Source organism: Pleurodeles waltl, chromosome 4_1, assembly GCF_031143425.1.
Source record: "Pleurodeles waltl isolate 20211129_DDA chromosome 4_1, aPleWal1.hap1.20221129, whole genome shotgun sequence".
Classification (NCBI taxonomy): Eukaryota; Metazoa; Chordata; class Amphibia; order Caudata; family Salamandridae; genus Pleurodeles; species Pleurodeles waltl.
Genome location: NC_090442.1, coordinates 540,993,799 through 541,007,625, shown reverse-complemented (window position 1 = coordinate 541,007,625; position 13,827 = coordinate 540,993,799). Strand labels below are relative to the sequence as shown.

The 13,827-nt window shown below is 46.7% G+C and overlaps 1 protein-coding gene across 1 annotated transcript in view; it reads right to left on the bottom strand.

Annotated features, from left to right (window-relative positions):
* Positions 1–713: 713 nt before the first annotated feature.
* The window catches only part of ASZ1 (ankyrin repeat, SAM and basic leucine zipper domain containing 1), a 995,454-nt gene continuing 982,340 nt past the window's right edge, over positions 714–13,827 (bottom strand). The window contains exon 13 of the mRNA XM_069228909.1: positions 714–1,159. Coding sequence (XP_069085010.1) covers positions 998–1,159 — 162 coding nt within the window. The 3' untranslated portion in view covers positions 714–997. The remainder of the gene's footprint in view (positions 1,160–13,827) is intronic.

The window sequence follows — 13,827 nt, the reverse complement described above, 5'->3', positions numbered from 1 at the left end:
TTTCATGAATTGGGCCTGGCGAATTTATGGTAAGATGCAACGAACTTTTTGCAGCTGACCAGGATTTCTATGCGACTATGAGTGATAATAGGCTTTTCTTTATGACAAATCACACTCTTGATTTCTAGTTTCTAGTTTTTTTTATACAGTTGTATATAATTTGTCTCCAAGTTATAACACCGACTGTTATGAACCTTTGTAATCTGTTTCTATGATTTAGTCATAATACAAAGAAGCAATATGGAGATGGGATGTGGGCTTATTTTTGCATGGCGCACAAGACTCAAATTATAAATCCTAAGTAACTGCATTAAAAGAGCGGTTTTAGTGCTTAGAGTGTTCTTGCTGCAAATATTAAGTGAAGGCTGGCTTGTAACCCTCTGACCTGAGGTCGGGGATTTTAGTAATCTGGTTTAAATCAGACTTTGAAAATGATTTATTAGCAGTAAAAATTAAACACTAATTTGAGGAACTGCGCAAATGAAGTAGAATTCCCAAATATTATTAAAGAACAGTTGCACTCAGTATACAACTCTAGGAGGTAACATTGTTGTGTTTGTGGGCTACTCTAGATGAGGTGGTACAATCAAAATGCAATAATATGCCATTCCGTATGTTACTTGAGAATCACACTGGATTGAGACTGCATTATTTAATATAAACAGACACAGAGAACAGATTATAAAAAATGCAATGATTTCGAAATGGTCTTAATATTTAAAAAACATAACGGCAAAATAACATTTAATTAACTGAAGAAGTTTAACCACCATGAGTAGCTATGGTTTTGATTCAAAAGACTTTCCTGAGAGCCTTACTCACACTGTAGGTGATGCTCCAGGATTTCCAGGCATAAGGCATACTCACTTATCAGGCTTCGTGAATTCAACCCTATGAAAATAAACATGGCTAAAAAAATATGCTCATAATCAACTGAATTTGAAATCTTCCCAAAAGTTGTTACTTTACACACAATCTTGAAAGGTCTATACATTCTCTACAAAAAAGCAAATCTTGTCCTAGTCAATTTGTTTAGAAGAAACAACAGTCCAAATCCAAAGAGTGTTACAGCGAACTTCTTTATTTTTCTTGTAGTCCAAAATGTCTGTTTTTGGAGAGGTGGGACACGGCAAGGAACATTCTGTTGACCATTCTGCAGCTAGAGAAATAAACACAGAGTTTCACTGAAAGTTAAGATGTTTTAACTTATTTACAGATAACTGTACAAAACGTCCAACTTGCGTATGCATTGCTGGTTCGGAGCCTAACATATCGCTGTAATCATGCAGTTTTCACCCAAGGTCTTTCCTAGAGAAAATATCTGAACTAAACAACAAAATGTTTGTTTCCCCAAATCTTTTTACTAGTGCATAGAACCGCAAACATTAACAATAGCAGATCATAGAACAATATCTTTAGGGAGGGAGTGAGGTAACAGTGAGCTGGGCTTCACATTTTGCACAGCAAAATGAATGTATACCATATAGATCTTATTACAATCACATAAAAAGATCCCCCAAAGTTGTGATCCCCCCTTATGGACCAAGGTGTCAAATTCTGCCATGCAGCCAGCTGGGGCTCCCACGGCTTCTGAGAGATGGGAATCAAGGGTGTGTACAGAGGAGCATGCGACGTACCCTGTAAAAATCTTGCCCAGCACCTTCGGGCATTCTCCATTAGGTCGGTACCACCTTTTGATAAATGAGTCTTACCAGTCAACCACAAATACATGGGAGTATTTCCTATCATTTCACCCACTAATTTTTGGTCCGCGCTCGGGCGTGTGCTAAGCCAGCGCAGGGGCCACTGTAGTTGTGCTGCAGCATACTAGCACTCAAAATCCGTTGTTCATAGCCCTCCCTCTCCTAGTGGGCTTTGAATGATAGTTATTGCCACCGGTCGTCTTCCTTTCCTCCAAATCAATTCCAGCAGCAAACCATTCAGCTCTCGGAGGTAACTTCTGGGGAGCCAAATGGTAAGGGCGGCAAAGAACTAAAGCAACCTAGGTAATATTAACATCTTAGAGATTGCAACTCTTCCCAAGAGTGAGAGTGGTAAGGAACTCCAAAAGGGGAGAGAGCCTCTGATCGCTCGAAGCGCCCGGCCCAGGTTCCCATGTTTGAGAGCCTCCATATCATGGTATATTTGTTTGCCAAAGTATTTAATGGATTTGTAGCACCAGGGTAATCGATATTCTGTGGCTGTGGTTCTGTGGTGAAAGGGAATTGAGACCAGGGGAAATAAGCCTGACTTTGACCCGTTCACCTGCAAGCCAGAGAGATCTTCAAATGTGTCTGTTAATTTCATCACGTTTGTCAAGGAGGTGCGAATGTCTCTGAGATATATCAGTATATCGTCCACATATAAAGAGACGATTTGATAATTGGCCCTGTCTGGGATCCCCCATTCCTCAGCACGTGCCCCCAAGTGGCAGGCCAAGGGCTCCATGGCCTGGGTAAATAACAGAGGCGACAGTGTGCAAACTTGTCTGGTGCCCCTGGAAATCCAGGTATCAGAAATAAGTTGTCCTGTTTTCACGTGTGCAATCGGTTTAGTATAGAGCGTGCTGACCCACCTCAGAAAGTTGGGGACGAAGCCTGTGTGCCGGGGGACTACAAACAGGAACTCCCAGCTAAGGGTATCAAACGCCTTGTCTATGTCTAGTGATACCGCCACAAGTTCATAGTCTTTAGGAGGGTGGGGGGTTTCTTGCATGACATGTAAAAGGCCTCTTATGTTGAGGAAAGTGCTACTGCCAGGTATGAACCAAGCTTGGTCTTCATGAACTAGTGTTTTTACAAGGGGGAGGAGTCTATTTGCTAATATATTTCCCAGAATCTTACAGTCAATGTTAAGCAAGGATAAAGGCTTATATCACTTTACATCCATGGGCTCTCGTCCCTATTTTGTCAGGACCACTATCAGCGCCTCTCGTTGAGAGGTAGTTAATTCTCCCCTTTTCCATGCTTCTTGGAAAACTTCCAGTTGTGGTTAGGCAAGGTGGGCCGAGTACGACGCGTAATATTCTATTGGCAGACCATCTGTGCCCGGTGTTTTATTGCGAGCCATTTGGGCTCCAGCTATGCATGTTTCGACAATCTGGATGGGTTCCTCCAGAGCAGCTGTTTGCATTGCGGATAGGCGAGCTACAGGAGCAGTACTCTTAAACGTCTCCAGTTGTATAGCTGTGGGTTGTGAAGGTGTTTTATAAAGTGTGTGGTAATAATCATGGAAGGCTGCATTATTAGTGGATTGTGTGGTGGCCAGGGTGCCATCACAAAGCTCGATAGCAAGTATGGGATTGTTGTGGTGTGTCTTGCGGGTGAGCCAGGCCAGTAGTCTGTTCGCTTGATCGCCTTTTGCATGCAGTCTGGCGAGATGAAAATTATAGTCTTGTTTGCAGAGGCGTGTTTCAGCCTCGTTGTATAGTTTACAAAGTTCACAAAGTTGGGTCAGGTCCGTCCCTTGGTTTGCAGTCATCTTTTCCAGTGGGCACAGCTGACTCTTTAATGACAGAACTTCTCTGTGTAGTGTTTGTTTTACCCCCCAAAGTCATAGACAGGCAACGGCCCCTCACCACCACCTTATGAGCATCCCATTCAGTGTCACGGAGGGTGTGGAGCACCTATTAAGTTCCAGGTAATGTGCAATCCAAATGGAGAGTTCCTCTCTGAAGGGGGGGTCTGATACAGCAGTGACCTGTAGGCGCCATGTAGGTATTCTAGGGTGCAGGGTGCCCCACTGAAGAGTAAGCATCAATGGACAGTGATCAGATAAAATGCGAGCAAGGTATTCTACTCTGTCTATCTTTTGTCCCATAGTGATAGTGCCCAATAACAAGTCTATCTGAGTATGAATGTTGTGAACTGGAGAATAGAAAGAGTATTCCTTCTCTAGTGGATGTGTGAGACGCCACAGATCATAAAGCTCACAGTTCCTAATCCATGCCCTTAGTTGTTGGGATGCTTCCCTGCTTGCCGTGCCTCGTACTGGAGGGAGCGAGCGATCCATTTCCAGATCACTAACTCAATTAAAGTCAACCCCCCACAGGCATGGGGTCAGTGGGTCACGGAAAAGTGCTGGTGTGAGAGTCGTGAAGAAATCCCCCTGCACATAATCGGGAGCATAGACCTCTACAATCGCTAAAGGTGACCCGTCCAAGGACCCTTCCACAATAACATATCGGCCTCCTGTGTCTTCCATATTAGCACGCCTCTGGCGAATACTGAGGAGGACGTGCCATAAATATGACCCCGCCATTTAGCTCCTAGTTTGTGAAGTTCGCCTTCAAGTAAGTGAGTTTCCTGTAATATGGCTATCTGTACTCGGTGTCGCTTAAGGTAAGTGTGTATTCAGTATCATTTAGTTTGTGTAGCCATACCACAGATGTGCCAAGTAAGCATGGTGTATTGCAGCCTATTATCAAGTGTGGGATCACACGTTGTGGTATCGTTGGAAATAAAATGCCCATTGCAGGCTTTTGTCCTGTACTGTCTGACGCCCTACATTATGCCCCCTCAGTATGTAACCAGGGAAGTCCATCTCAACATATGCCAGAAGCTCCCTGATTTGTTTCCCTACTTCCAGTTTCTGAGAAAATAATAAAACCATCCGAGTTAACCAATAAACCGGTAACAATAACCCTGCAGGCAGTGGGGCTTTCCCCAATCGCCATAGTACCTCATGTTACAACACAAGCATTTCCAACAAGATTTAAAGGTAGGACTTGATGTGGATAACTTGGGTTGGGTCATAAAGGGTTCACCAGTATCCACAATTTCCGACCTTGGCCCTGTTAAATAATGTTCCATCCAGCTTCGTTGTAGAATAAAGTTACGGGATAGCTTGTACGGGATGCTGACGTGAGTTTCTGGGCCCCCTTTTCCACTTCACTTTTCGTTGCAGGAGTATTCTTGGCTACATCTGGCCCTGATAGTGTGGCCGCACACTTTACCTTATCGCTATGGTCTTTAGTTACAGTTCGTCTGCAGTGCGAGGCGTGACAGCCTGTCCCTTAGGTGTGCTAGAGACTGTGGAATGGGAGCTCTCTGAATCTGATCCCAAGCCTGAGTGATGCCTCTCCCTGACTGCCGCGAAGGAATTAGCTGTGTATTGCGTGGTCTCTTCTACGACTTTGGCCCTTTCATTTGCAGCTTGCGTTTTAGTTGGCTTGGTCCTTGGCCTATTGCGTCGGTGACGGTGCGCAGTAGATGTCAGCCATGTATCTCCATCCTTATTTGCTGGTGTACTTGAAGCAAACCCCTTAGCATGCATCCACGTCCACACGTCTTCTGGTGTAGAAAAAAATGAGTCTGCTCCCCCTCCACACACCGCGGTCTGGCAGGAAACCAAAGTGCATATTTAATGTTCAGTTCTCTGAAAAGCTGTTTGATTTTCACATAGGATCCCCGCTGGCGTTGCATTTCCGCGGTGAAGTCAGGATAGGCCGTGTCAGTAGAGTTCACAGTCTGCCATGGTCCACATGCTTGAAAGCTTTGTAGTATTAAGTCCCGGTCGCGGTAATTCAGAAAGCGGGCAATCAGCGGGCGAGGGGGAGACCAGGGTGGAGGTGCCCTGCCTGGATTCTGTGTGCACGCTCAATCGAAAAGAATTTAGGGACTGTGTTGGTTAATACATTATCCAGAAACTAGTTTTCTATAAAAGGTTCTGCGCACTGACCTTTCACCTTCTCAGGGAAGCCCAAAAAGCAGACACTGTTTCTGCACAAGCGTCTCTCCACATCTTCCATTCTGCGGTGTAGTCATCACTTCGGTGCAGAGTTGTTTCTTCTGGGTCTGTAATTCATTGAGGGTGGGTTTCACAGTGCACAGAGTGGTCTCTGCTTCTTGCACCCTGTCATTTAGTTTATGATGATCAGCTCGAAGAAGACCCACATCTTGAGACACCAAGTTGATTCTGTGTTCCAACGAGCTATTGGTGTCTTGGATAGCTTGCAGGATTTTGTCAAATTGCGAGGAGTGCGCAGCGAGCCTAGACTCCATTTGTTTCAGCGTGGTAATAGCTTCATCCGGAGGTATTAGTTGGCCTGGTTGGTCCTGTGGTTGGGGCTTAGTAGGTTTAGGCTTCAAACAGTGACCCACCAAGTGTCCAGTAGCACCAATGACATTGTTGCGGCGCAGATGTTGGGACGTCTGTATCAGGTTATCCAGCACTTTAGCAGCCCCAAACCACTTCCAGACACCAAGGACAAGCAGTCCGTGACTATCGCCGCTGTTATATGGTACGGTGCCTTCTGTCTGGCAGATAGCTCTACTTTCCTACCCCGGGCAAGAACGAGTATATGTGTCGTTAAACCCTCGCCATTCCCACATGCAGGCCCCTGCGGTCCCCACTCCACATCTCTGTCTCACCGGTGAATTTGGCATTCAGTCCAGCATTGGCACCATGCGGGCCTGGCGGGCCACTCCCCCAGGTCTCCGCTGTGGCCGTCCGGAGGTCCGACACATGATGGTAAGTCTATCGGAGCTGCTGCGCCCCTCGCTATGGGTGGCGCCAGCCGAGTCTGACATTCAGGCCTGGGCAGCGCACCTCACAGCACAACGCCTCCCCAAGTTTCGCCTCTGTTGCCCACTCGCCGGTTCCTTACTTAGGAGGCAATTAGTGCCGCATCGCGCTCCTTGCGTGCAGCCTAAGTCACAGCGCCAGGTCCGATCCGTGTCCTCCAGTACAGGCTGCACCCCTCGGCCTAGCCGGCCGCGATCCTTGTGCCACCACCCTGATTATTACTGCTCGGCACCAGTGGGCATCACTTCATTCTCTCCCCTTTTGCATGTCGGGTGATTGCTATCAGCGATCCTAACACTGGATGAGCAGGATAATTTAGGGTAATGTAAGGCCCGTGGATGGAGCGATTTTCTACGCTTCCGGGTCGGCCGCCATCTTGTCCATGCCCCCCAAACAATGAAATGTTAACCCACATTTTGGGCCCTATTCACAGAGGTATTGTTTTTTAAATTCAAAAACAAAATTTTCAACAATCAAAAAGTGGTGGGTAGTCCCAACAAAACATATTAGTATACGTAGGCAATTTCAAAGTGACAGTTACAAGAATTGTTAAATATGTGTCACAAAATGCACAACTACAGACCAGCCTTGTTGGTTTACATATACAGTACAGGGTCAGTGTGCAGAGTCAAGAACATTTTCGTCCTTGCTGAATACAAGGATCATCATCAGGACACTGCAGTATTCATGTCTGAGGCTGAGCTGTACAATTTTTTTAAACATTTTTATTTCAACTGTTGCTCAGCATACAAGACTTGACACCGTCATTGACCAAGTATAGAACATCACAGGCAAGGTGTACAATAACACTGTTAGTATACACAGTATCGAGTTAACATATAACCAGTGTAACCGCGTGATTCCATTAAGCCAAATCAATGTCCATCCGACCTTCCCTGAACCCCTTCCTCCCTACTTCCAGTTATTCCTCAGTGTCTCTATAGGCAATCCACAGTGTCCATATTTTCTCGTACTTCTTCAGACAGCCCCTTCTTCGATAGATCACATGCTTCCCCCACTGGCACCAGTCAAGGTTGTGTTGCCACTCTGATACCCCAGGGGCCCTCTTGGTCCCCATGCTCATGCTATATTCCGCTTAGCAACCCTGGCTCCCAGCTGCAACCAAATCTTAACGTATTTGGGCGGCACTTTCTCTCCCGTGATTTGCAAGATGAGCCACATGGCCTCCAGCAGTATATGCAGACCTGTGACCCTGCTCATGATTTGCACTATCTTCCCGCAATATTGCTGGATTACAAGGCATTCCCAGAAGATGTGGAAGAAGCATCCCACCTCACCACATCCCCTAACACACAGATTAGATTCACAATATTCCAGTCTATGAAGCAGTGACCTGGAGTAGTACCCTCTGTACAAAACCCTGAGTTGTGCTAACCAGAAGCGGGCCCTTATTGCTGCCTCTCTACGGCTCTGGACCGCCTCCGCTCAGTCATCGTCTTTGATTAACTGCATGTTGCCTTCCCAGGCCGCCCTCAGCGACCGCATAGGGTCAGGGGACTTATTAATTTTTTGTATGCCAGGGAGATGGCTTTATCCATCATAGGGTCTGACAGTAGTCTGTCTTCCAGCAGAGACAATTCCAGTAATTGCTCCCTCTCTAGTTAGTATATGTCTGCACAGCGCATGTCCCAACTGCAGAAATTTTAAGTGCTGTGACTTTCCCATCTCGAATTCCCTCTTCAGGGCCCCAAAAGTCAGCAGCGATCCTCCCCTCCAGATTTCCCCAGGTATTCTATACCAATCAGCTCCCATTTTCTAAAACCCTGCAGTTTTCCATCTTCCTGTAGCAGTTTACTATCTCACAATGTGGTTTTGTTTGTAAGCTTATCCTTCCATCCCAGAAATCTGTTAGCCTCCCTCCATGCAAATAACACCAATTGGGTATGTAGTGGCAGCTGATTCTCCTGCTGTCCACCATATAAGATTGAAGGATAGCCTTGGACACCCATGGCCTCTCTGTCCACTCGGAATGCTGGTTCATACCCATCTGTAAACAAACATTGATCGTACACAGTTGTGCTGCCCAGTAGTAGGTGCATACATCTGGAACTGTCAGTCCACCTTCAAACACTCCTTGTTGGAGCTTAATCAAGGAGATACCTGAGCTACCTCCATCCCATAGAAGACTACACAGCTTGCTATTGATTCTTTGGAATAATTTGGGCGGCACCTTGTATGGGAGTTCTGGAGGGTGTGAGGTGTGAGAGCCATCATCTTGAAGAGCACGGCACATCCCATCAGGGACACTGGAAGTTTCCGCAAGTGGGACACATCACTGCAGAGGTGTTCCAACTGGGAAAGCAAGTTTTCTTCCATAAATCTGTGAACGTTGCATGTTATATGCATATCCAAATATCAAAACCCAGCCGTCACCATCTGGGCTATACAACGTGATGGCAGCAGGGAGCTGCAAGGGGGGAAATGAGTGACTTACTCCAATTAATATGGTATCCAGAGTAGCTCCCACAAATTCGGAAGATGTGGAGTAGTTTGTGCACAGGATTGAGTAGCATATAGCAAGATATCATCCGCATAAAGGGAGATACATTCTTCAGAACCTCCATCTCCTGCAATCCACCGTACAAGCGAGTCCTGGCGAATCCAAGCAGCCAAAGGCTTTATTGCCAGTATGAAAATCAAAGGAGCTCAAGGGAAATCCCTGCTTCTTTCTTTTATGAAGAGTGAAAGGGTAAGAGAGCACCCCATTCACCCTCACCCTAGCTAAAGGGGCCTGGTAAAGGAGTTTCATGCATGTGCAAAACTTGGGACCAAAGCCCAGCCTGGCGACGGCAGCAAAGAGATATGGCCATGCAATATTATCAAAGGCAATCTGAGCGTCCAGGAAGAGCACAACTGTGTCTTTGTAGCTGAGAGACCCCCGTCCTATGTATGACCCCATTTAGGCGTCTCAGATTGAGTCTGGTACCTCTGTGGGGCATGAACCCAGATTGATCTGGGTGAACCATGGCTGTTACTAATCTTTTCAGTATGTTTGCTAAAGCCTTTGCCAGAACCTTGACCTCCACATTCAGGAGAGATATGGGCCAGAATGAACTACACCCCTCTGGGTTCTTATCCTTTTTGGGAATTACTACAATGGTGGCCAGTCTCTGACCCGCTGGAGGGACCCCTCTTTCCTAGCCACTTGGAATATGTTTAGCATGTGTTTTGCAGAGTCTGACCACACATTTGAATAACTCAACTGGTACTCCACTCAGCCTGGGTGCTTTTCCGGATTGAAACTCTCTCGGATGGCTTTTCTCACCTCTTTCTCTGACAAGTCTTGCTCCTGTTCCTCCCAATTCTCACCAGAGAGGGCCCAGAGGGAGACGCCCACCACTGTAATGTTGTTTCTCCTTGCCCTGCCTTCTTGATCCTCCAACCTGGCCGTCATCCTCATTTGCTACTTTGATTGGACCCGTTCCTCCAGCTTTTTCGACGGGGATTGTAGCAAATTAATGTGCAATTCCGCAGACTTAAATTTTCTGTCATCTTGTGAAAATCAGCTTGCAGAACATTGACATCACGGTGTCAAGTTTGGGTTCAAGGGAGTTCTTAAGATCCTGATTTGCTGCCATTAAAGCACCTAGCAAGGGCTACGCTGCCCCCGGTGTCTCCTCCTCACCCCCGTCAGTCACCACCTATGGCTTGGGCACAGCATATTTGTCCATCTTGTTGGACTGCATTTTTGTTTGTCCCTTGGGTTTCACCATTCTCCTCGATCCCAGTGATCAAGCTAAAGGGAGGTTGGGGGACTGGTCGCCCCAAGGTCACCCCTATCCCCACTCCCACAAAGCGTCAAATGTTATATGGCAGGGCACTGCACCTCCAACCAAGCGTGCCCTGTGCCAATGGGAGGATTAAGTTCTGTGCTGCTTTGTATTGACCCCTCAGCCCCCAGCCTCCATCCAGGAGTGATCTAACAGATCTATGCGGGGTGTCTCCACTCTTTTCTTCTACCGGCTCCACCACAGGCCCAGGTGGGGTGCCCAAAAGCCCACCAGCTGCTACCCCTTCACCGGAGCACCTCCACCCAGTTTGCGGCGCCAGTGGAAATGGAGGAGTGGGGTAGCAGGGGGGAGAGGGCTTTGACCCCCACTGCACAGAAACCCCTGCCTCGATAGGTCTATGGAGCCCAGGGGCGTCACAGTATAGGTCGCTGAATGCTCCTGCACGGTCTTTTCCGGTTAGGGATCACAAATCTTTTGGGGACGGCCCCAGTCCTAACCTGAGCGTCCTCCAGCGACTGGGCCCTTTTCTCTGCCTCACTCTCCCTCTGGGACTGCCCGCTCACCTTGGTCAGGCCTTCTCTCACTGCGGCGTTTCCTCCAGGCTTTGGGCCTGGGACTCACAGGGCCTCCTCTTATTTGGACGCCTCAATCTGGAGCCCATCTAGGCGTTGCCCAGCCTAAGGATCAGAGTCTTCTCAGCGGCTCCTCCTCACCCGGAAGACCGATGGCCTGCTGCAGAAGGTTCCTGCAGGCTGCATCCCACTCCCAGGATGGCTGGCCTGCTCCATGTCAGGTGACCAGTTTCAGGGGGCCCCCCACCGTCAGCAATTGCTGCAGTGCCTACGACGCGGGTGCCGCCCAGGCTCTGCTTCCATTCCTCCGTCGCCAATGTGCGATCCACTCGCAGCTATCTCTCCAGTCCCAAGTGTGTGGTTCTTGTCTCGGCTCCGCAACTTCCAGGCTCTGCCAACTGGGGGCTCACTTTAGCATAGATGCAATCGGATTTATTAACAGATGGAAAGGTTTTATGGGTGTGAGCTCTCTGGAGCTCCCTTAGATTGTGACCATTTTGGCTGATGCTAAAGTCACACCTCTCACAAAGGTATTTTGGAGTACATAAAGGAGTACTAATGTAGCATGTCCTCTTTCCGGCCTTTGTGCATTTGGCCCAAAACATCTGTAGATGGAAGTAAACTGGCCACATTCAGGGGATATGTACATTCAGTTGATACAAATAATAAAAAGGACTGGGCTGTCGTTACATTTAAAAGGATGAAGAGTTTCATTCACTTCACAAAGGCATGTAAGAATTATTAAGAGTATTGTTGCAGTAGTATTTCCTCTATTCATATATACTTTTGTAACTCAATCCCTTTAAGTGGTTCTATCCTTCAAGTTTTTTTCGCTCTATGATTTTTTCAAGCAAAAATGAAAAATAAAATAACAGTTTACCATTTTCCTAAAGATCTAAGGGAAATGTGGTGCAGGTTTTTTCTGTTAAATAACAGCTGCACCCAACATCTGTTTTTGATGCACATAATGCAGGGCTGGAAAACCAAAACATGTTCGGAAGAATGATAGACTTAACCTCAGCCACAGGTAATTGATCATGCTTGCATACCAATCCGTTTTTGGATCCACTATGCCACTGCAGACAGAGAACAGCCATATGCAAATAACTGGTCTTGCTGCAATAGTAACAGTCCAGTCGATATAACCAAGCCAGCCTCCTCTCCAGTACGGAACACAAGCAACCCCAGATCAGCTTTGACCTTTTAGGCCTTCTGAGTGAGTCAGTAACTGCTACTAAAGATGTCAAAGGCTTTGAGGCATCTGTTGCTGATGCTTTCAGGACAAACCAGGACAAAACTCTTGAGGCATTTATCCAAATGAATATTAGTGGAATACATTTAGCCAAGCTACATGGTGAATTTGCTGCAACTGGGGATTCCAATTGTTAGAATTGGGTTTCTGGTTGGGAGAGGTATGCACCCTGTCCAAGGAACCATAATCCTAGTCAGCGTAAGTGAGATGCACACCCTAAATTAACCTGTGCCCACCCTATGGTAGCTTGGCACAGAGCAGTCCGGCTTAACTTAAGAGGCAATGTGTAAAGTATTTGTACAAAACACACAGTAACACAGTGAAAACATTACAAAAAACTCCACTCCAGGTTAGAAAACTAGAAAATGCTATTTAGAGATAAATCAAGACCAAAATGGCAAAAAACAAATAAGTAAAAGTCAAAATATCAATTTTTACAGAATAAAAATGTCTGTAGCACTTAGAAGCAATAAGCGCCAATAGGGAGTTATCTGGTTATGCAGGACCAGGGAAAAATCGAGAGTTCAGTCCAACTGCGATGGAGCGCGGCTCGATACAGGAGCCATCCCTGGTCACAACAGTGAGATGTGGGGTGCAGGCGAGCAATGCGTTGGTGTTGACTCCACGGTCAAGGTGATGCGTCCATTTTCTTCACACAGTGGCGTCGATTCTTAGTTCCAAAGAAGATTTGCAGAGAAGAATTGGTTCCGTAGACAATGCTCTGTGTTTCTCTGCGCAGTTGAGGGAATGCGTCAAGCTTCCCACACTGCAGAGGCCGAGGTGCAGCAGTTCCGATGCATCGGTTCTTGAGGCGAAGCTCTGGTTCTGCGTGTGATGCACCATCTCTGCTCCCACAACAGCGACAATCCATCGGTTCAACTGCAGCAAGCACCTGGGCCACTTCCAACGTATGAGACTTTGATATCTCCGAGTCTCAAACAACAGGAGGCACGCCAGCAAGACCCTGGAGATAACTTTTGGTTCCAGAAAGACTCCAGCTCTGCCTCAGTATGGTCAGCAGGCAGTAGGGCAGCACAGCAGAAAAGCAGTTCTTCAGAGCAGCAGTTCAGCACTTATACCCAGTTGTGCCTTTAAAGTGGGGGTGACTTCAAAGTAGGGTCTTTGAAGTGCACAGAGGTCCTTTTGTCCTTGTCCTAGCTCCAGACTCAGTACAGGTGGCAATCACTCCTTTGTGTGGGGACAGGACATTCCTCCCATCCTGCCAAGGATGAGTCATCAGGATGCAGATGGGCACCTACTCGTCCTTTGTGCGTGGCTGTCTAGAATGCACATAGTCAAGTCGTCACCTACCATTGACTTGAGATAGGTTACAGGTACACAAAGCTTTAGGAGAAGAGAAATACCAACTTTCTAAAAGTGGCATTTTTAAAATAGTAATGTTAAATCCAACTTTACCACTGAAGAGGATTTATCATTACCATCCAGTGATATGAAATATGACAGAGCTACCCTTTCTCATTCAGAAATTACAGCTTAAAAGTGTAAGAAGGAACTCCCAATGATAACCTATCAGAGTAGGCGGCCTCACAGTAGTGAAAAATGAATGTAAGTGTTTTTTAGGACCAGGACATGCAAAACTTAAAAATACATGTCCTACCTTTACTTACACAGCACCCTGCCCTATGGGCTACCTTAGGGGTGACATATGTAATAAAAGCGGAGTTTACGGCTTGGTAAGAGGTTTTAAATGCCAAGTGCACATGGC